A 21,160-nucleotide genomic window follows, 5' to 3' on the forward strand; every position below is an offset into this window, starting at 1 on the left:
TCTCACAGAATTCAGCAACAAGCAATAGTAGGATTGAGGTCCCCATTTCCATTTCTGTTGTTTGGAGTCCTCAACTTTTAGAGGCTAGTTGAATTATTTTGTCTATTGGCCTCTTCACCTTCTTTAAAGCCAGCAATGGCAGAGATTGATTTCTTCTCATGTTTCACATCTCTCTGATCTCTTCCACTGCCTCAGTCTCCTGCTTCTCTCTTCTGTTCATCACTTTGACTTCAGCTGCAAAAATTTTCTGCATTTAACGGCTTAAGTGATTAAATCAGCCCACTTGAATAATCCAGGACAATCTTATTTTAAGTTTATAACCTTAGTTACATCTGCAATGTCCCTTCACAACAGTACCTAGATTAGTGTTTGATGTAACAACCAAGGGATGGGAATCTTGAAAGGAGTATCTTTAGAATTCTGCATACCACAAAATATTTGAATTTTATGTTTTTTCCAAGCTTGAGTATTATTGATTATTCCCCTTTTTTTTTTGGTCTTTTAAAATCTAACTTTTTATTTATTTTTTAATTTGATCTTTATTGTATTCTTTTTCTTTTACAATTTAGTCCTCTTATAACTACTCTGAGCAATCGCCACATTTCTCCATGTGCTTGAGTCACATATCCTTGAGTCCTTCCCCCATCTGCTCAGTCCTTCTACCCCTTGACTTTCCCCCCAATAGCTGACATCCTGCTCTCCATGAGTCTGTCTCTATTTTGCTTGTTAGTTCAGTTTGTTCATTAGATTCCACATATGAGTGAAATCATATGATATCTTTCTCTTACCGGCTTATTTCACTTAGCATAATGTTCTCCAGGTCCATCCATACTGTCACAAGGGGTAAAGTTTTCTTCTATTTTATGGCAGAGTAATATTCCACTGTGTAAATGTCCGATAATTGTTTTATCTACTCATCTACTGATAGACACCTGGGCTACTTCCATATCTTGGTGATTGTAAGTACCGCTGCAATGAACATAGGGGTGCTTATGTTCTTTGGAATTAGTGTTTTGGGTTCCTTTGGATATATTCCCAGAAGCGGGATCACTGGGTCAAAAGGCAGTTCCACTTTTAATTTTTTGAGGTATCTCCATACTGCTTTCCACAGTGGGTGCACCGGCCTGCATTTCCACCAACAGGGCAAAAGGGTTCCCCTTTCTCCACATCCTCTCCAGCACTTGTTGTTTTTTGATTTGCTGATGATAGCCATTCTGACAGGTATGAGATGGTATCTCATTGTACTGTTAATTTGCATTTCTCTGATGATTAATAATGTTGAGCATGTTTTCATATGTCTATTTGCCATCTGTATATCCTTTTTGGAGAAGTGTCTATTCAGGTCCTTTGCCCATTTGTTAATTGGGTTGTTTGCTTTTTTATGGGTTGAGTTTTATAAGAGCTTTATAAATTTTGAATATTAACCCCTTATCAGATATATTGGCAAATATGTTCTCCAATTTTGTGTTGTCTTTTTACTTTGTTGATGATTTACTTTGCTGTGCAAGAAATTTTTAGTTTGATGTAGTCTCATTTATTTTTTTTTCTTTCATTTCCCTTGACTATAGAGATATGTCTGATAAAATACTGCTATAAGCAATGTCCGAGATTTTGTTGCCTATGTTTTCTCCTATGATTTTTATGATTTTGGGTTTAACATTTAAGTCTTTGATCCCTTTTGAATTTATTCTAGTGTATGGTATAAGAAGGTGGTCTAGTTTCACTTTTCTACACATATCTTTCCAATTTCCCCAACACCATTTATTGAATAAACTTTGTTTAGCCCATTGTATGTGCTTGCTTTCTCTGTCAAATACTAATTGACAGTAAGGGTGCTGGTTTATTTCTGGGCTCTCTGTTCTGTTCCATTGCTCTGCGTGTCTGTTTTTATGCCAGTACTGTGCTGTTTTGATTACTGTAGCCTTATGGTACAATTTCATATTAGGTAGTGTGATTCCTCCAACTTTGTTATTCTTTCTCAGGATCATGTTTGCTATTTGGGGCCTTCCGTGGTTCTATATAAATTTTTTAAATATTTGGTCTAGTTCTATGAAATATGTCATTGGAATCTCAATAAGAATTGCATTGAAACTATAGATTACTTTGGGTAGCATGGATATTTCACTGCTATTAATTCTTCCTATCTATGAACATGGTATATGCTTCCACTTATTTGTATCTTCTTCAGTTTCCTTCTTCTGTGTCTTATAATTTTCTGAATACAGGTCTTGCACATCCATGGTTAGGTTTACCCCTAGGTATTTTATTCATTTAGTAGCAATTAATAATGGGATTGTTTTCTTAATTTCCCTTTCTGTTACATTGTTATTGGCACATGGAAATACAACTGATATCTGTATATTAATTTTGTGTTCTGCTACTTTGCTCAATTCATATATCAGTTCTAGTAGTTTATTGGTGTAAATTTTGGGGTTCTCTGTGTATGGTATCCTGTCATCTGCAGATAAAGACAATTTTATTTCTTCTGGTCTAATTCAGATGCTTTCTATTTCTTCTACTTGTCTCATTGCTGTGGCTAGGACTTCCAGTACTATGTTGAACAAGAGAGGTAAAAGTGGATGTCCCAGTCTTGTTCCCAATCTTAATGGAATACTTATTGTTTTTGCCTGTTGAGTATGATGCTGCTGGCAGTGGGTTTGTCATATATGACCTTTATTATATTTAGGTATGTTTCATCCATTCCTACTTTGCTGAGCATTTTTATCATAAATGGGTGCTGGTTGAAGTTCAATTCTTTTTCTGCATGTATTGATATGATCATATGGTTTTACCCTTCATTTTTTTAATGTGGTGAATCACATTTATTGATTTGCACATGTTGAACCAGCTTTGCATTCCCAGACTAATACCACTTGGTCCTGGTATATGATCATTTTGATGCATTGCTCTATTCTTGTTGCTAATACTTTTTTGAAAATGTCTCTGTCCATTTTCATCAGGGATAATGGCCTGTAATTTTCTTTGTTTGTAGTGTCTTTACTGGTTTTGCAATTAGGATAATGCTGGCCTTGTCAAATGTTTGGAAGCCTTCTATCCTCTTGAATTTTAGGAAATAGTTTGAGAAGGAGAGGTGTTAATTCTTCCCTGAATGTTTGGTAAAATTCATCTTTGAAACCATCCAGTCCAGGGTTTTATTTGTTGGGTGTTTTTTGATTACTGCTTCAATGTCACAAGGTGTAATCTGTCTATTCAGATTATCTGATTCTTCCTTTAGTTTTGGAAGATTGTATGTTTCAAGTGGTTTATCCATTTCATCCTGGTTGTCCTGTTTGCTGGCGTATAGTTGTTCATAATATTTTCTTACAATTCTTTGCATTTCTTTAGTGTCAGTTGTTATATCTCCTCTTTCATTTCTGATGTTATTTATTTGGGTCCTCTTTCATTGTTTCTTTTTTATTTTTTAAGATTTTATTTATTTATTTTTAGAGAGGGGAAGGGAAGAAGAAAGAAAAGGAGAGAAACATCAGCCTGTGGTTGCCTCTCAAGTGCCCCCTGCTAGGGACCTGGTCCACAGTCCAGGCATGTGCCCTGACTGGGAATCAAATTGGCAACCCTTTGGCTTGGAGGCCGGCACTCAATCCACTGAGCCACACCAGCCAGAATCTCTCTCATTGTGTCTTGATGAGTCTGATTAATGGTTTCACAATATTTTTTATCTTTTTCAAAGAATCAGCTCTTGGATTCATTTATCTTTTGTATTATTTTTTAGACCATATTTTGTTTATTTCTGCTCTGATCTTTATTATTTCCTTCCTTTTACTATTTTGGTCTTTGTGTTCTTTTTCAAGTTCCTTTAAATATAAAGTTAAATCGTTTTTTTGAGCTTTTTCTTGTTTTTTGATATAGGCCTATAATGTTATGAATTTCCCTCTTAGGATTGCTTTCCCAGTGTCCAGAAGATTTTGGATTGTTGTGCCCTCATTTTTATTTGTTTCAAGGTATCTTTTGATTTCTTCCTTGGTCTCTTTGTTTAGCCTTTCATTGTTCAATAACATGTTATTTAGCTTCCATGTCTTTGCATGTTTTCCAGTGTTCTTGTGATTGATTTCTGGTTTCATAGCATTGTGGTCAGAGAAAATGCTTGATATGATTTCAATCTTCATAAATTTATTGAGACTTGTTTTTTGTCCTAATATGTGGACTAACTTAGAAAATATTCTATGTGCACTTGGAAAGTTTGTATTATCTGCTGCTTTGTGGTAAAATGCTCTGTAGATATCAATTAAATCCATTCAAGCTAGTGTGTTGTTTAAGGCCATTGTCATTGATTTTTTGAATGGAAGATCTATCCTCTGAAGTCAATGGGATGTTAAAATCCCCAACTATGACTGTATTTCTGTTGATCTCTCCCTACATGTCCATCAAGATTTGCTTCACATGTTTAGGTGCTCCTGTATTGGGTGTGTAAATGTTTACTAGGGTTATGTCCTCTTGTTGGATTGTTCCCTTTATCATTATGTAGTGTCCTTCTCCGTCTCTTTTATAGCCTTGATTTTAAAGTCTGTTTTGTGAGATATATGTACTGCAACTCCAACTTTTTTTTTCTTTTCCATTTGCATCAAAAATCTTTTTCCAATGCTTTACTTTTAGTCTGTGTGTGTCTTTCGATCTGAGATGTGTCTCTTGGATGCAGCATATATAATATGGGTCTTATTTCCTTATCCTTTCACCTATCCTTATGTTTTTTGGTTGGATAATTCAAGCCATTTACATTTAAGGTGATTATTGATAGATATGTATTTAGTGACATTTTATTGTTAGACTATTTTCCTCTGTATTTTTTTCTTTCTCTTTTTCTTCTTCTTCTTCTTAATGCAAGCCATTTAATGCTTGTTGCAGTACGGCTTGGTGTTAACAAATGCCTTTAGCTTTTTCTTGTCTGGGAAGCTCCTTATTTCTCCTTTGATTTTCAATGATAGCCTTACTGGTTAAAGTAGCCTTGGTTGTAGGTCCTCGCTTTTCATCACCGTGAATATTTCATGCCACTCCCCTGTGGCCTGAAATGTTTCTTTTGAGAAATCAGATGGCAGTCTAATTGGTGCTCCCTTGTAGGTAACTACCTGCTTTTCTCTTGTGGCTTTTAGGATTCTCCCCTTGTCTTTTATCCTTGTCATTTTTGTTATTATGCAACTTGAGGTAGGCCTCTTTAGGTCTAATTTCTTTGGGGCTCTCCGAGCTTTCTGGACTTGTGTGTCTTTTTCCTTTTCCAGAATAGGGAAGCTTTCAATCATTATTTCTTCAAATAGGTCCTTGATCCCTCGCTAGCTCTCTTCTCCTTCTGGTATCCCCATCATGCAGATGTTGTTACACTTAATATTATCACAAAAATTTCTTAAGCTCTCCTCATTTTTTTTAATTCTTTTTTTTTCTTTCTACTGCTCTGCCTGGGTGTTTTTGTTTGTTTGTTTGTTTTCCTGCTTTGTATCCAAACTGTTGATTTGATCCTCTGCTTCATCTAACCTGCTGTTTATTTCTTCCAGTGTATTATTTATTTCAGATATTACATTATTTCTGACCAGTCCTTTTTTATGGTTTCTTTTTTCATTCTCTTAAATATCCTTATAATTATTACTCTAAACTCTCCATCTAATAAATTGCTTGCTTCCATTTCATCTAGTTCTTCTTCTATAGAATTCTCTTTTTCTCTCATTTAATGTCTGTTTCTTTATCTTTCCATTTTGGCTGCTTCCTTGTATTTGTTTCTATGTATTAGGTAGATCTGCAAAGACTCCATCGTAGACTTTTGTTAGATGCTTCTTTTGACTGGCCCTGGTCAACCTGTTTGAAGCTATCACTGTCCATGGCTTGTGACTCCCTCTGCTAAGCTTCAATGTGAGCAAAATGAAAACAGGCTTTTATCAGCACTATGTCCTGGTGAAGTCTCAAAGAGCTCCCAGAGATCTACCTTAGTTTTTAAACTAATCAATCATATAGCCTCAAGCTGTAATTTGCTTCCTGGCTGAAGCACCACCACAGGGTGGGGCAGAGTAATTCCTGGGGGGGTGGGGAGGCGGCTATTGCTTCCCCTCAGGCTGATGCTATTCAGAAAGCAGTGCTCTGCCTGAGAGAGATGGCCTCTGCACAATGGGGAATGTCTCAGCTAAGGTATCCTGGTAGCTGTCCCTTCAGTTCTCTCCCCAGAGCTTCCAACCCTCGATTCTCCTCAAGCATATCTAGTCCACTCTGCCCTCCCTCTGCTGAAGCCCAGGGTAAGTGGCTGCAAATGAAATTTTGCGCATTTGCCCCTTAAGAGGCTCTCTGAATGTCTAGCTGTCTCTCCCTGGCAGACAGGATCCCTGTTGCTTTTTACAGCCCTGTGAGATTTGGGTTCCTTTCCTGGTTTTGGTGCTGTAGGCTGGGGAGCCCAGCTTGGGGTTCAGACCCCACACTTCTCAGGAGGAACCTGCCATCCACCAAAATATCCCTCCAGAACTTCAGCTGCTGCCCATGGGGCCCCAACCAGCCCTCTGGCTCTTCCTCTGCACTCCCTACCAGTCTTGTTGTGGTGAAATGGCTTATTCTGCATCTGTGGTTATAAGGTGTCTCTCCAGCTACTGTTCAATTGGTTATTTTGAGTGATTTCTCTACAATTCAGTTGTAATTCCAGATTGGTCCTGGATGGTGGTTAGTGTAGCTTCCACTTACTCCTCCACCATCTTGGATCTCCTTTTATTCCATTTTTAAAGAGTATTTTCCCACTTGGTTAATGTATAGTCAGTTAGATATAAATTGCTGATTGTCTTTCTTTTATTGGTGTTTGTGTTACAGTTTTAGAGTTTTCTTTCCAGTAAAGGAAGAGTAATTTTTTGTACACCTATGCTTATTATTCTCTTTGAAGGGAAGATGAGCTGAATGAGGAAGAATGAATGTATTATACTTACCACCTATAATAGTTTGATGTTAATGCTCTACTTTCTGTAGTTAACTAGATACCAGAAAAGTTCAGGAGTTATATTCTTTTCTTTTTAAACTTCAAATTATTCCTTTTTTATTACCTCAGTATTTTATCCGGTAAAGCAAGATATAGTAAAGGTTTAAGTTATTTAACTCATTTTTAGTTCTTTATTGTTATTTTAAAAGAAATATATTTGACAGATTCGTGGTCAGATTGTACTATCCCAGTGACTTACAAGTAGTTCTACGCTACGATAATTCATAATGCAATGACATTTTGAGACCTTTAACCTTGTTGAATAGTTTTGAGTGATTCACACTGCAGTTCTAATGGTATTATGAATCAGAATTACTTGTGTTAATAAAACCAATGATTATATACAGACTCAGTTCACTTATACTGCAATGGAGATTTTTATTGGAGGTTTGTGGGCAGAATGCCTAACAAAGAACTCCAAGTAACATGAATGTGACCCCTATGTTATCTTAAATATATGACATTTTGCATGATTTTTTGCTATTCCAAAATGTTTCAGTAATTTCAAATAGTGTGTAAAATGAATTGAACATATATTTGTCTTCTATGGAACTTTGACTAGAAGAGTAATAAATGAATTTATGATAGGCCCTGGATATAAAATGTTGAACAAAGCAGATATTATTCCTGCCCTCATGGAGTTTACAGTTTATATTTGTTAAACTAAGAAGTGATATGCTCATCTGAAGTTAAATTTTGAAAGGTAGTTTCTATATTTGCATATATTTTCCAAATAAAACACATATTTTAGTCAATAGTCATTTTAAATGATATTTCGTTCATTGGGTTTCCTTCTCAGTTTTCGTGCTATCTTTATATATATTTTGACATATTTTATCACATCATACATCTAACGGACATAAACTGAGAGCTATATATTTCTGTCTCCAAACTAAGCATTCTTCTCATCTCTATCATTTTTCCTTCTCTTAATGCATGGACATAATAAATAACTTTATGCTAAACCATAACAGTTAAATTGTTGATCTGATCAGTTTGAAAATCTGATACCTCATATTCATTGTGCAGAGTAAGTGCTCAGTTATCACTTACAGGAAGGAAAGGCTGTATAGATGGGCCGTTGGGTCAGTCTTATAGAGAGAAAACTGTATATTAAGACCACAGTGCTGATTGTGTTGTTCTTCCTGTGTTAAATGTGGTCATCAGGACTCAAGCTCATAATATGGTAATGATTAGAGGATATAGATCTAAAGCATTTAGAAAAATGCCTGGCATCCTAAGCATTCAATTAATCTTAGTTATTACTAGTATGTGAATGATTTTAGAGTGTGAAAACTTTAATATGCATGGGGTTATACTTTGCATAATTATTGTCTATTATGTATTATGTAATTAGTTCTAGGAGATTTTTTCTGATTCATTTTACTTTTTATTTAATTTCTTTAATATATCTTTTAGGACTAAAAGAGTTGTCCCCACTTCCTCTAAATCTCAAACGTTTATATAAGGAGACATTAGAAATTGAACCCATCTTGATAATTATTTCTCCGGGTGCTGATCCTTCTCAGGAACTTCAGGAACTTGCTAATGCTGAAAGAAGCGGAGAGTGTTATCACCAGGTCAGTACATATTGCCCTGCTGTTTTTACAACAGCCATGGCTCTTCCTGCCATACTTGATCCTATTAGTGAAACAGATATTTGTTGTTGTAGTAAAACCAAATAATGTTCCTCAACGTGTCCATATTCTGATCCTCAGGACCTGTGAATTTATTACCCTCCATGGCAAAGGAACTTTGCATATGTAATGAAGTTAATTTGTAGAGGTTATCCTGGGTATCAAGGTGGACCCAATACAATCACAAAGGTCTTTAGAAAAGGGAGACAGAAGAGGTCAAGTAAAGGAAGGGGGTGTGATGATAGCAGCAGATGTCAGAGAGATGTGAAGATTTTATGCTGCTGGCTTGGAAGACAGAGCAAAGGACCATGAGGAAAGAAATCTTGGTGGCTTGTAGAGCTGGAGAAGGCAAGGGAAGGATTCTCTCCTCAAGCCTCCAGAAACAACGTAGCCTATTAGTGCTGCTTTTATTTTCAAACCAAGCACCTTGATTTTAGACGAGTGGGATTTCTGACCGTCAGAAGCCATAAGATAATAATAAATTCACCTAGTTTTAAGGCTCTACATTATGGTAATTTTTATAATATTATTAGGAAACTAATATATTTACTTACATTTTAAGAATAATTTTTAAAGTTTTACTTAGATACATTTACAATAAATCAACATTACCTGCAAAAACTGAAATGAAAGAAATACATAAATTTAAAAAATTTCTCTTTCTTGAAGTAAATTTGGAAGCATTAATTTGTTCCGATGACCTCTTTTATTCAATTCAGTTTGCATGCAAGTTTGATAATTTATTTACCTTCAATTTTTAACAGGTGAATAAATAAACCTTTCTATTGGGAAAATAATTAATAATGATTAAAAAAGCAAATATTGTACGACAACCAAAAATGAAAAGTTAGGTGTTATGAGGAACATAAATAGAAGATAGCAAAAAAGCAGAGAGTTAGGCTCAGTTGTGCAGATTTTGCGCAGCTTGACTTTAGGGAATTTCATTTAATCCTAGTTATAGTATATTAATATATTTATTAGGTAGTATTCAATTATCAATAAAGTGTCTTGAGGAAGGGGAGCCCTTTACTTTTTTATTTTTTTGTTCTCATCTGAAGATATATATTTATTGATTTGAGAGAGAAAGAAACTCTGGGTGGAGAGAGAGAGAGAGGTGAGGGAGAGAGAGTGTGAGAGAAAGAAACATGTGAGAGACAATGTTAATTGGTTGCCCCCATACTTACCCTAATGGGGATCCAACCCGCAACCTAAGTATGTGCCTTGACCAGGGATTGAACCCTCAACTTTTGGGGCATGGGATGACACTCCAACCGACTGAGCCACAAGGCCAGGACTGGGAAGCCCTTTTCTATAGGTTGTGTCAGTTAGCAGTGATCTTGGCAGAAAGATAAAACTGTTTGCATTCATGGTAGGTTTGACTGTAAACTTCAGGAGTTTTATGTACTAAACTTGCAAAATTGTTTAATATAGTAAAACCTTTAAATATGGACATAGTTATTTATACTTCTGTTATTTAAAAACTTTGTTGCTATGCTGAATATATATGCTAAGGGTAATAATATGTTAATGCAAAAATTAATTTTTAATTTAAGAAACTAGTGTGTGTTTTGGGGGGGAGGCCAACCATTTTTCTGCTGTGTATAAAAAATTTTATATAGGAATATGTTCTAAGATCCCATGAATCTTTAAGCTGTTTTCACATAATTTATGCCTTATAGAAAATTTTGAGTTGTCTATTTTTAGCTACATTTCAGTTCTGCAAAATATTTATTCTTTTTCAAAATTCTGATTATGTTGTACATTCCTTCATTTTATTTATTTTAATTAATTTGTGCATTGGAACAATTCAGTTACTATTTGTTTCATTCCCGTATTTGTTTAGTTCCAGGTTAGACCTTGAAAATTAAAAAAAACAATATATAAGTATTTATTACCCATTTTATTGTATGCTTTAGCATGCAGTTAATTAGACATTATTCCCGTTCTTGAAGACTTTATTGAAGACGAAACCAATACTTGTAAGTCAACTAAAAATTCAATGAAATGATATTTTGTATTCATTATACAAAAGAAATCACTGTTTCAAGTAATCTATGAAGTACGTTTCAAAAATGTTTTGACTATGTACCTAGTAAAAGTTTAAGCTATGATTCCCAATATATGTACACTTACAAATTATATATAGCATAATTTATATATACAGATATAGTCATATTCACATACAAGTATGATATAAATTGTCCTTAAAAACATGGAGGAGTTTAGACTTGATATGATGAGTGGTATGTACCTATTTCAGATTCTTGGCTAAAATTTTTAAAGAATCTTAGACTTAAATAGTCACCTACGCCAAGTATTTAAATAATAGAGAAATCTTATATACTGAATGTAGTATCTAGGGTCTTCCCACTTCTGCTTGAATGCTTTTAGTGTTTGGAAGTTTTCTATGGTACAAAGTGGCCTGTTCTAGTACTGATGCACTACAGGAATTAAATACATTGGAACAGAATTCCAGTGACTTCAGGATTTTTTTCCCTCTCCCCTTTTATTTTCTTCCCTCCTCTTTCTTCTGTCCTCCCTACTTCCTCTCTCTGAGAAGCAATGGAGGAGCAGAAGGCTGAGTGTGGAGTCTTAAAGCTCACCAGTATGTTAGGTTGAAGGGCCAGGGAATGAATGATACAGTTAAATAGTTAGACCAGTAACCTAAGAACCAAATATGTCTCTTGGAGACATTAAGAGAAGTAAATTTCAAAGTATTCAATGAGACTATAGTTATTAAAAAAGGTTTTTAATGGTCTATGTTTGAGAAGGGAAGAATTACAGGAAATTGTGGGATGAGGAATTAAAAACTATTGAATAATTTTATACTGTTCTATTACTTGCAAATATGTAAGGATAATACATTTTAATAAATAGAAAAATGTAGAACCTGATATTTCTTATTAAAAATTGAGAATCTTGATTACATGTTATCATATTTACTTTTTTAGTTTTGTTGTTTTGTTTTTGTTTCACAGGTTGCCATGGGTCAAGGTCAAGCTGAGTTAGCAATTCAAATGCTAAAAGAATGTGCCCACAATGGAGATTGGCTCTGTTTAAAGAACTTACATCTTGTGGTATCTTGGCTCCCAGTTCTGGAAAAGGTAGATTCGGATAGATGTGGTACAAATAATATCAACTTTACTCAATTCAGTACTCTTAAAGGGACATCAGTATTAAAATATCTCATGTGTTATTTATAATGATATTTTTAAAAAATTAGTAATTGAGAAATCATTTAAAATTTAGGTGTTTTCTTCATAAATGTGTACCTTTAACAAACCAAGATGGATCTTTTAGTAGAAAGTCTATAAAAATCTGTTTTTTAAAGGCATTTCAGGAAAGCCAAGAAATTATTAATCATAATTAAAGGGAGACTTCCACAATTTTTTTCAGAAGAAAAATAGGGAAGTGCTTTAAAGGATTGTAGAAGATCTGTTTCTAACATTACTTTCTCTTTATGCTCTTGTTTTGTTGTGCCTGTATGGTGAGAAAAAAATGTAGACAAGTCAGAGGCAACTGTAGAACAAACATCATAGTTGCTAAGACAACTAGAATGTAAGCTGAAGTGATGATTTCATTTAACTCAGTAGCCCCAGTGTGAAAATAATCTTAAAATGGAACAAATTGCTGGGTAGATATTAAATGCAAACCTGGATTTAAGGCCAGCGTTGATTTAACAAAGATGACCTTGGCCTTGCGTAGTTAGAGGTGGCTCTGAAGGCAATTATTTTTTGAAGGCTCTGTGGTTGAGCTAACTGTTGAGGGTGGGGGATGATATCCTGATTAACTTCAACAATGCAAGTAGAGATAAAGTGGTGGAGATGTTCATGCCTAGTACAAGGAGTGGAGATGCCCTTGCATATGCTAGAAGGGCCTGGGCAGGGCAGTGTGGGGCAATGGAGCTAGATGTCTGTGAAGGGATTAGGTTATGGAATATGCTGAGAACCATGCAGAAGAATTTGGAATTTTTGTCCTTGGACATAGAGAGTCAAAGGAGGTCCTTAGCTGGGGAATTAATAATTTAATTGATCTGACAAGAGTATTATTTGAAATAGATTCAAACAGAATAGAATGGTTTGAGGGAGGCCCTAGCCTAGTTGTAAAGTGTTAAAAATTTGTGCTGTCCTCATAAGCTGCAGCAACAGCACCTTACACAAAATAGTAAGTCTTTGAGTTAATGACTGAGTGAATGAATTACGGCCCATGATGATTCTTTACTTCTAATCAACAAAATATATAGGTTTTGGAATTGAGGTATATATAAATATTTAAATATTCATTACTACTACAACATTCTGTAAAAATAACTAATATGTAAAAGCATAAGTTTTATATCTGAGGAATCATGTTTTAAAATATATAAATAAGACCTGTGAATACTTGAATCTTGCTTTCTGTTTTAAATAGTATATTGATATCTGTTAATTTATGTAAAGTATAATTGCAGTTATTAGTTAATCTTAACATTTGAAGCATATAGGATAGATTGAATTACAAAAGTTTTAAAAAATTTTAAATTTTAAATGAGATCTAGGCACTTAAATCTTTTGGGGAGGTGACAAGACATGGTGGCAGGAACTTGAACTACAAAATCGTATAGACCTCAGTTCATTTCCAGCTCTTCTTACTTCACTTTTCTGACCGTCAGTTTTCTCATGTTGAACAAGGGGAGACAGTCTGGCTTGTAATGAGATGACATTTGTAATGCTGCCCAGTACAATTATCAACACAAAGTAGGTGTTTCAGAAATATTAGCATGTTTTATGTCATTGTTTTTCAACTTAGATTGATTTATAGTATACATTATAAAGAAAATGTTGCATACATAAATACATTTTAAAATAAAACAAAATTATGTTATCATGTAAAAATTACTTTTAAAATTTTGCTTTTCTTCTAAAAAATTTGGATGAATTATTTGGACATAAATTCACAAATTTATTTTAAATACAACTATATCACAAATGTATTGTTTCTATTAACTTTTTGAAAAACATGCTAACCAAAGGTAAAACTTTACATTCTGACATTATAAAACTTTACATTTTGAAAATTTACATTTTTAAATCATCATTAGGTATAGATACATTTTATAACTCAGGACTTTAAGCGAGCATGATATTTTTTATGCTCAATTCTTTTGCCATTTTTTGGTCATCTTAACTCTAATAGTTCACATTAATAATGAATGTTAGTATTAGACATCGATTATATTTATTAAAATGATTTTTAGACTTCACTTTTGGAGCTATCGAGATTTTTTAGTTATTAACATTTCTTACTAATATTCTTTCATTTATTCATTCTATAAAGAAGTTGTCAGGTTATAAAGAGAATAACAGGCAGAAAAAATATGAGTAAAGACAGGCATAAAAATTTGAATAAGTGACAAAGCATATAGCAGGGACACATGAATTTGTATGGTAAACTTTTCAATTTATATCATATACAATGGGATACACTAAAAATTGTCAATAAAGAAATTGATACCACTATATAACTTTTGTGGAAGCATGAATTGAAGCAATGGGAACCTGGAGGCCCAAAGGTGACTTACCATTGTAATTGTAACTATTACTTATTTTATTGTTACTATGTATCAGGCAGTTTTAAGTGTTTTACACAATACTATGAGGTAGGTACTATTATTATTCTTGCTCAGCAATGGTATAAGTCATAGAACCCAAGGTTATATAGTAAATAAGTGGCAGAATTTGGAGCTCAAGCCTATGGCCAAGCTCCAGGTCAAGTTCTTATCTATTACACTGAACTAATAATAGAAAAGGTGTGTATTTAAGGTAAATATAATCAGCACATTAAGTAATATATTAAAAAGTCACAGAAAGATTTTAGTAAGAAAAATTACTTAGTAGTAGTATATTTATAAAATGGAAATTTGTGTGTGTGTTTAAGTAGATTTTTATTGCTGTTTTTTATAAACAAGGAGTTGAATACTCTTCAGCCTAAAGATACCTTTCGTCTTTGGCTCACTGCAGAAGTTCATCCCAACTTTACTCCTATTTTATTACAGTCAAGTTTGAAGATAACATACGAGGTAAGATTTAAAGCTTGAACCACTAGTTGTATATGTGCAGTAATCCCTACATGCCTTCCAAAGCTCTGTAAACAACCATTTATTATGCAAAGCTTTACATTTTGATGAGGTTAATATAAATAAATAATAGTATAAGATCACATTTGTAAAAATACATGTAATTTTTCTTTAAAATTTTATATTTTTTGTTGTTTTTATCCTAGTAAAAGACACATAAAATTTACCATTGTAACAACTTTTAAGTGTTTGATACAGTAGTGTTAACTATATGTACCTTATTATGCAACAGATCTACAGAAGTTTTTTATCTTGCAAAATTCAGACTGTATCCATTGAAAACAACTTGCCATTTCACTCTCTCTTCACTCCTGGCAACCACCATTCTACTTTCCATTTCTGTGGGTTTTCCTACTTAAGATATTTTATATAAGTGGATTCCTTGTGTTTTTTGCAACTGGCTTATTTTATGTGACATTATGTCCACAAGGTTTGTCCATGGGTGACATATGACAGGATTTCCTCCTTTTTTTCTTTTCTTTTTCTCTTTACTTTTAAATTTTATTTTTAGTGTATTTTTACCCTTATCATTCATCCCTCTTATATCCTTTTCTCCCTCCACCCACTCCTCTTCCCCTGTATTCACCATACTTTTTTTAATGGTGAATAATATCCCACTGTATGTATATTATATGCTTTCTTTATCCATTCTTTAGTCCATGCACATTTAGGCCTTCTACCTCTTTGCTGTTGTGAGTAATGCGGCAGTGAATGGGCGTGGGCAAATAACTCTTCAAGATCCTGTTTTCAATTATTTTTGGATATATACCAGAAGTGGGATTTTGGGATGATATGATAATTCTAATTTTAATTGTTTGTGGAACCTCCATACTGTTTCCCATTGTAGTGCATCATTTTGCATTCCTACCAACAATGCACATTGTATCAGCGTCCTTGACCACAGTTGTTCTTTTTCTGTGTGTGTGTGTGTGTGTGTGTGCTTTTAATAGCAGCCATTCTAACGCTGTGAGGTAATAGCTCACTGTGGTTTTCATTTACATTTCCTTGATGTTAGTGATGTTGAACATCTTTTTATATGCTTGTTGGCCGTTTGTATATTTGCTTTGGAGAAATGTTTAGTTTGAGTCATTCGCCCCTTTTTAATAAGTATTTTTGTTGTAGAGTTGTAGGAGTTCCTTACAAGGTGAGGCAAAAGTAGGTTTACAATTGTTCATATGAAAAAATAATACAATAAATAGTAACACAAGAATAAACTTTGTTTTGCATACTCCCAACTGTAAACCTACTTTCTCCTTGCCCTGTATATTTCTGGAGTTGAGAGTTGAGTTGTAGGAGCTCCTTATCAGATACATAGTTTGCAAATATTTTCTCCCATTCTGCAGGTTTGCTGTTTCACTGTGTTTCCTTTGGTGCATAGATATTTTTAAGTTTGATGTAGTGTCATTTGTTTGTTTTTGTTTTCATTGCCTGTGCTTTTTATGTCATATCCAAAAAGAATTTTCAAATTCAATTTCATGAAAGTTGTCCTCTCTTTTCTTTAAGTAGTTTTCTAGTTTTGGGTCTTAAATTTTTAGATTTTTAATTTATTTTGAAGTTTGTTTTATTTTTATATATGGTGTAAGGTAAGGTTCTAACTTTATTCTTTTGCACATGGATATCCAGTTTTTATTTTATGTGGGTTTTTTTGACATAGTTAAGCTAGATTTTCAGTGTTTGTTTTCTTCCTTCCTTCCTTCCTTTCTTTCATCCATCAATTTGTACATCCTTCTAACAAGTAATACTTGGCAGATCCTTCTTAAACCTGATATATCCAAAACTATATGTATTTGTAACTATATCATATAACTGGTCAAAGTCATAAATAATAAACTGAATTAAAACTTCTTAAAATTTATAAAAAGGGGTTCTGCCTTCATTTGCTCTCAATTTGTAGAACTTCTTTGTTTAAATATTTTTTCTTAAAAAAAATGTTTTGTTAGTGTTTATACCTACCTGTTATTTTGATCATATGTCTTTTCTTTCATCTGAAGTTATTAGTCTCGTTTAAGGAGAAAGAGGGATGGGATTAATCTAGGGAATGCAAAGATGATTTAATATTTGGAAATATGTTAGCTGAACGAGTGTCATTACAATGTCTAGTAAGAAATAATCTTTACAAATCTTTAGCCACTCTCCGAGTATACTCTGTTACTAAACTGCATTCTAGAACTGGATTATGTGAGCGAGTCATAAACGCGGGAGGTTTTGTTTTATTTTGTTTTGCTTTTTTTTCTTATCCTATAATACTTGGGATGTAGGAAGAACACAGTAAAAACTTCAATTAATGAGGAGTTAATATATCAGGGGAACTGTTCCTTGAATGTTGAACTGAAAGTCCAATCTTATCCAGGATCCTTTTAAGGAGATAATTTTATGATATTTCCATGGAAATTTTTAGTTTTATTTAAATGTCTGGGGAATTTGTTTGCTATTTCTTGTATCAATGTAGATAATTTTCTGCTAGGAAATAGCATAGTGCATTGTTATTACTATGTATATGCAAAAGTATGACTATATATGCATATATGTACACATATAATTATACATTATTATCTTTAAAATTGTTAAATTTCTATTTTATTGTTAACTTCTTCTCTTTTTTGATTAGTTGCAAGAACATTTAAAAAATTTATTCCAAATAATCATTGCCCTACTTGTCTTCTCTGTTCACTGAATTAGCTGCTTTGTTCTTTATTTTTTCTTCTTAATGTTTTCCTTAGATTGTATTTGCTTTTATTTTTCCTTTTTTCTGCTTTTGTGTTGAATGCTTAGTTGGTTTATATTTTCTTGCATAAATATTGAAATTAGTTTATATCTGTGACTTTGTAGTCAAGTATATCTTTGACCTTACCTCATAATTTGACATTAATGTTTCCATTTTGTTATTTTTCAAATAGTCTGTATTTGTGTATGCTTTTTCTCTGTAATTTATATTTTTATCTATTTTGCATAATCCCTAGGATAGTGTCTTTAAAAACTCTAAATGGTTGTTCAGTTTTCTGTTAATGTCATATTTTATTAAATAGTTCTCAGAAAATTTGGCCTTTTTATAATAGTTTCTAAATGTCTCATAAAAAAGACATTTTCACTTCAAAAATGTTTTCACTTTAAAAATGGAAATTTGGATATGCACTTAATAAAAGATCATTTTGGTAGAATGCCTTAATGATCATATAAAACTTACTTATTTTGAATGTTGTTGGTTTATAGGTTTTTTTTTAATTAAAAATATTTTGTATTTATAATTGAGATGAACTGTTAGGTGTAAAGAGTTATATACTTGTACATTTTAAAGTAACATAATAACAATTTAAGTCAGTTTGGTAATAGTGTAAAATTTTCTCCATTAAAATATGTTCTCAGCCCTGGCTGGTGTGGCTCAGTAGATTGAGTGCTGGACTGAGAAGTAAAGGGTTGCCAGTTCGATTCTCAGTCAGGGCACAAGCCTGAGTTGCAGGCCAGGTCCCTAGTTAGGGGGTATGTGAGTAGCAACCACACATAGATGTTTCTCTCCCTTTCTTTCTCTTTCCCTTCCCCTCTCTTTCTAGAAGTAAATAAATAAAACCTTTAAAAAAAATAAAATATGTTCTCAAATGTATTAAATATTAATCCATTTTATTTTTTAATAGTACATTTTTTTAAAGATTATATTTATTTATTTTTATAGAGAGGGTAAGGGAGGCAGAAAGAGAGAGAAAAACATCAATGTGTGGTTGTTGCTCATTTTATTGACTGATTCATTGTATTATTAAATAATATGATGTCTGTTATTTTTTTTTCTTTAGTCACCTCCAGGCTTAAAGAAGAATTTAATGCGTACTTACGAATCTTGGACTCCTGAGCAAATTAGCAAAAAAGGTAATATACATCGAGCTCACGCTCTCTTCAGTTTTGCATGGTTTCATGCTGCCTGTCAAGAAAGAAGAAATTATATTCCACAGGTACGTAAGATTAGTCTTGCATATAAGTTGTACATATTTTTTTATAAGAGAATATTTTTATAATTTAGTAGAAGTGGCTAGCATTACTTCATAATTTGGCTCATAATTCATAAATTTATATCCCTAATTCAATCTTTTCTGTTAATTTCCTGGATTGTATATAGTTATCTAGTTCATATCTCTTTGAATTAAAGCATTCAGAACAATGTATAAAACCATCATAAGCCCTCAATAATTGTTAGGCATCATTTTTATAGTTTTATATCTAACAGACATCTCAATGTTCAACTACTGAATTCCCCATACCTGTTTTTCCTTTAGTATATTCCTTTCAATAAAAGGCATTGAATTCCATTTACTTCTTCAAATTAGAAACCTAGGAGTTCGTGATGTTTTTTTTTTAGCCTTCCTACCCAATCCATTATCAAGTCCTATTGATTCTACTTCCAAAACATAATTCAAATTTGTCACTTCTCTTTACCATTTTTTGTAAGCTGTATTATCTCTAACCTGTATTATTTTTTTTGTTTTAAAGATTTCATTTATTGGATTTTAGAGAGGGGGGAGGGAGGGAGAAAGAGAGGGAGAGAAACATTGATGTGAGAGAGAAACCTGGATTGGTTGCCTCTCATACGCACCCCGACTGGGAACCGAACCTGCAACCCAGGCATGTGTCCTGACTGGGATTTGAACTGGCAACCTTTCCCTTTGAGGAAGGATGCCCAACCTACTGAGCCACATGGGTCAGGGTTCACCTGTACCACTTTCAGAGATAGCCTTTCAAATCTAACATTTAGCATCCAGAATTATTTTTTAATATATAAATTTAATTATTTTATTGTTCTCCTTAAAAGCCATCAAGTGGCTTTCTATTGTGTCTAGGAAAAATATGCAGATTCCTTACCATGGTCCAGAAGGAAAGATTTGCCTATCTCTTCACCATCCTCCTTGTTCTCTACACCTCAGTCACGCTAGACTTCTGGATTCATCAAGAAGTATAGTCATATAGACTTGGATTCATTAAGCTCTTTCTCACCATAGGCCCTAGCTGTCTCTGTTGTTACAAGCAATAATAGACCACATGCCATGGCAGCCCTCCTGGTACCAGTAATCTGTTCTTGCCAGATGCCTATTTTAGCCACCAATTCCATCATTCTTTCATCTTTACATTTTTCCCATCCTCTTTTTTTCAACTTTTTCTAATTCTGTTGGGATAAACTCTCCTCAAACTTCCCTCTCTACCTGCCTCCCTTTTAGCCTCTTTCTATTTCAGTTATGTGTCAAAATAAGAGTATAGATTATAGACTTGGATTTGAGCCCTGACTCTAGAATTTCCTAGCAATGTGACCTTGGGTAAATTACTTTAGCCCCAATAAGCAACAGTTTCCTCAGCTGCAGAATGGGAATAATAACCATGCGTACCTTTGTTGTGACGATTGAATGAAAGAGTGTATGTTCAGAAGTGCTTAACGCAATGCCCCGTGCATAGTCTGTCAGTAAACATATGTCAAACTCATGAAGTACTAAGTAATAGCAATGGATTGTTTCATAGAATTTACATACTACCTTTATGGGGACATATTCTTAATTTGCTCATTTTACAAATTTGGGTCTCAATGGTAATTAACTTGCCGAAGGAGTTATACCCTAAAACCTATAAGAGATTGGAAATGGCCAGCCCCACCTTTCTCTAAAGCCTTTGCTGCATTTTTCCTGAAATTCATCCTCACCCTAATGGATCAGTTAATCTTGGTGGATATCTGAAGAATAGTGATAATGATGCACTTTTACTGAGAAAAGAAAAAAAAATATTTTTAATGAAATTAGATTTTTATTTTTTATTAAATGATATATTCACACAACATAAATTAAAAAGCTATGAAAAGGTTTGCAGTTTTAATTTAGTCTCCTCCCTTCTATCCTTCTGCCATCTATTGTCAGGGCATCGACTCTTCACCATTTCTGGGGTGCCCTTCAGAGAGAGTGTATACACATGCAAAGATATTTTATGTATTTTAATACACTCATATATTCTTTTTAACTCAAATGGCAGCACATTACAAACACTGTCCCGTAAATTGCTTTAATAACTAGTACATTTTAGATATTATTAAATATTACTACCCATTGAATATCTAATTTAAAATATTATTCGTGTTCATTATATCAGTATACCTATTTTTAAGCAGTTTTGTATTGCTGCATGGGCATGCATATTCTTTTCAATCTTTACTGTTACAAAATATTTGCATATACGTGCCTCTTTTGGCATTTATTTATGGTGGCCATTTTCTAAATATGTAATGTTTGGGTCAAAAGATATATGTTTTTTTATTCTTACTTCTTTTTTATGCTTGTAGATCTTTTATTTTGTTCACATTGTTCATTTTACTTTTTTATTTAATCTTTATTGTATTTTTTCCATTACCATTTAGTCCCCTTACACCTTCCTCCTTCCAGCAATCACCACACTATTATATATGTATTTTTAATATGTATTTTTAAAAGTTCATAA

General features: G+C 33.4%; 1 protein-coding gene across 3 annotated transcripts in view; it reads left to right on the top strand.

Moving 5' to 3' along the window:
• Positions 1–21,160, top strand: part of DYNC2H1 (dynein cytoplasmic 2 heavy chain 1) — a 320,982-nt gene that overhangs the window by 177,323 nt on the left and 122,499 nt on the right. For all 3 annotated transcript variants that reach the window (XM_045204038.2, XM_053924343.1, XM_053924344.1), the window contains 4 exons: positions 8,372–8,532; positions 11,568–11,693; positions 14,537–14,647; positions 18,490–18,645. In XM_045204038.2, the coding sequence (XP_045059973.2) occupies positions 8,372–8,532; positions 11,568–11,693; positions 14,537–14,647; positions 18,490–18,645 (554 nt within the window). The remainder of the gene's footprint in view (positions 1–8,371; positions 8,533–11,567; positions 11,694–14,536; positions 14,648–18,489; positions 18,646–21,160) is intronic.

The sequence above is a fragment of the Desmodus rotundus genome, chromosome 5 (assembly GCF_022682495.2).
Source record: "Desmodus rotundus isolate HL8 chromosome 5, HLdesRot8A.1, whole genome shotgun sequence".
Lineage (NCBI taxonomy): Eukaryota > Metazoa > Chordata > Mammalia > Chiroptera > Phyllostomidae > Desmodus > Desmodus rotundus.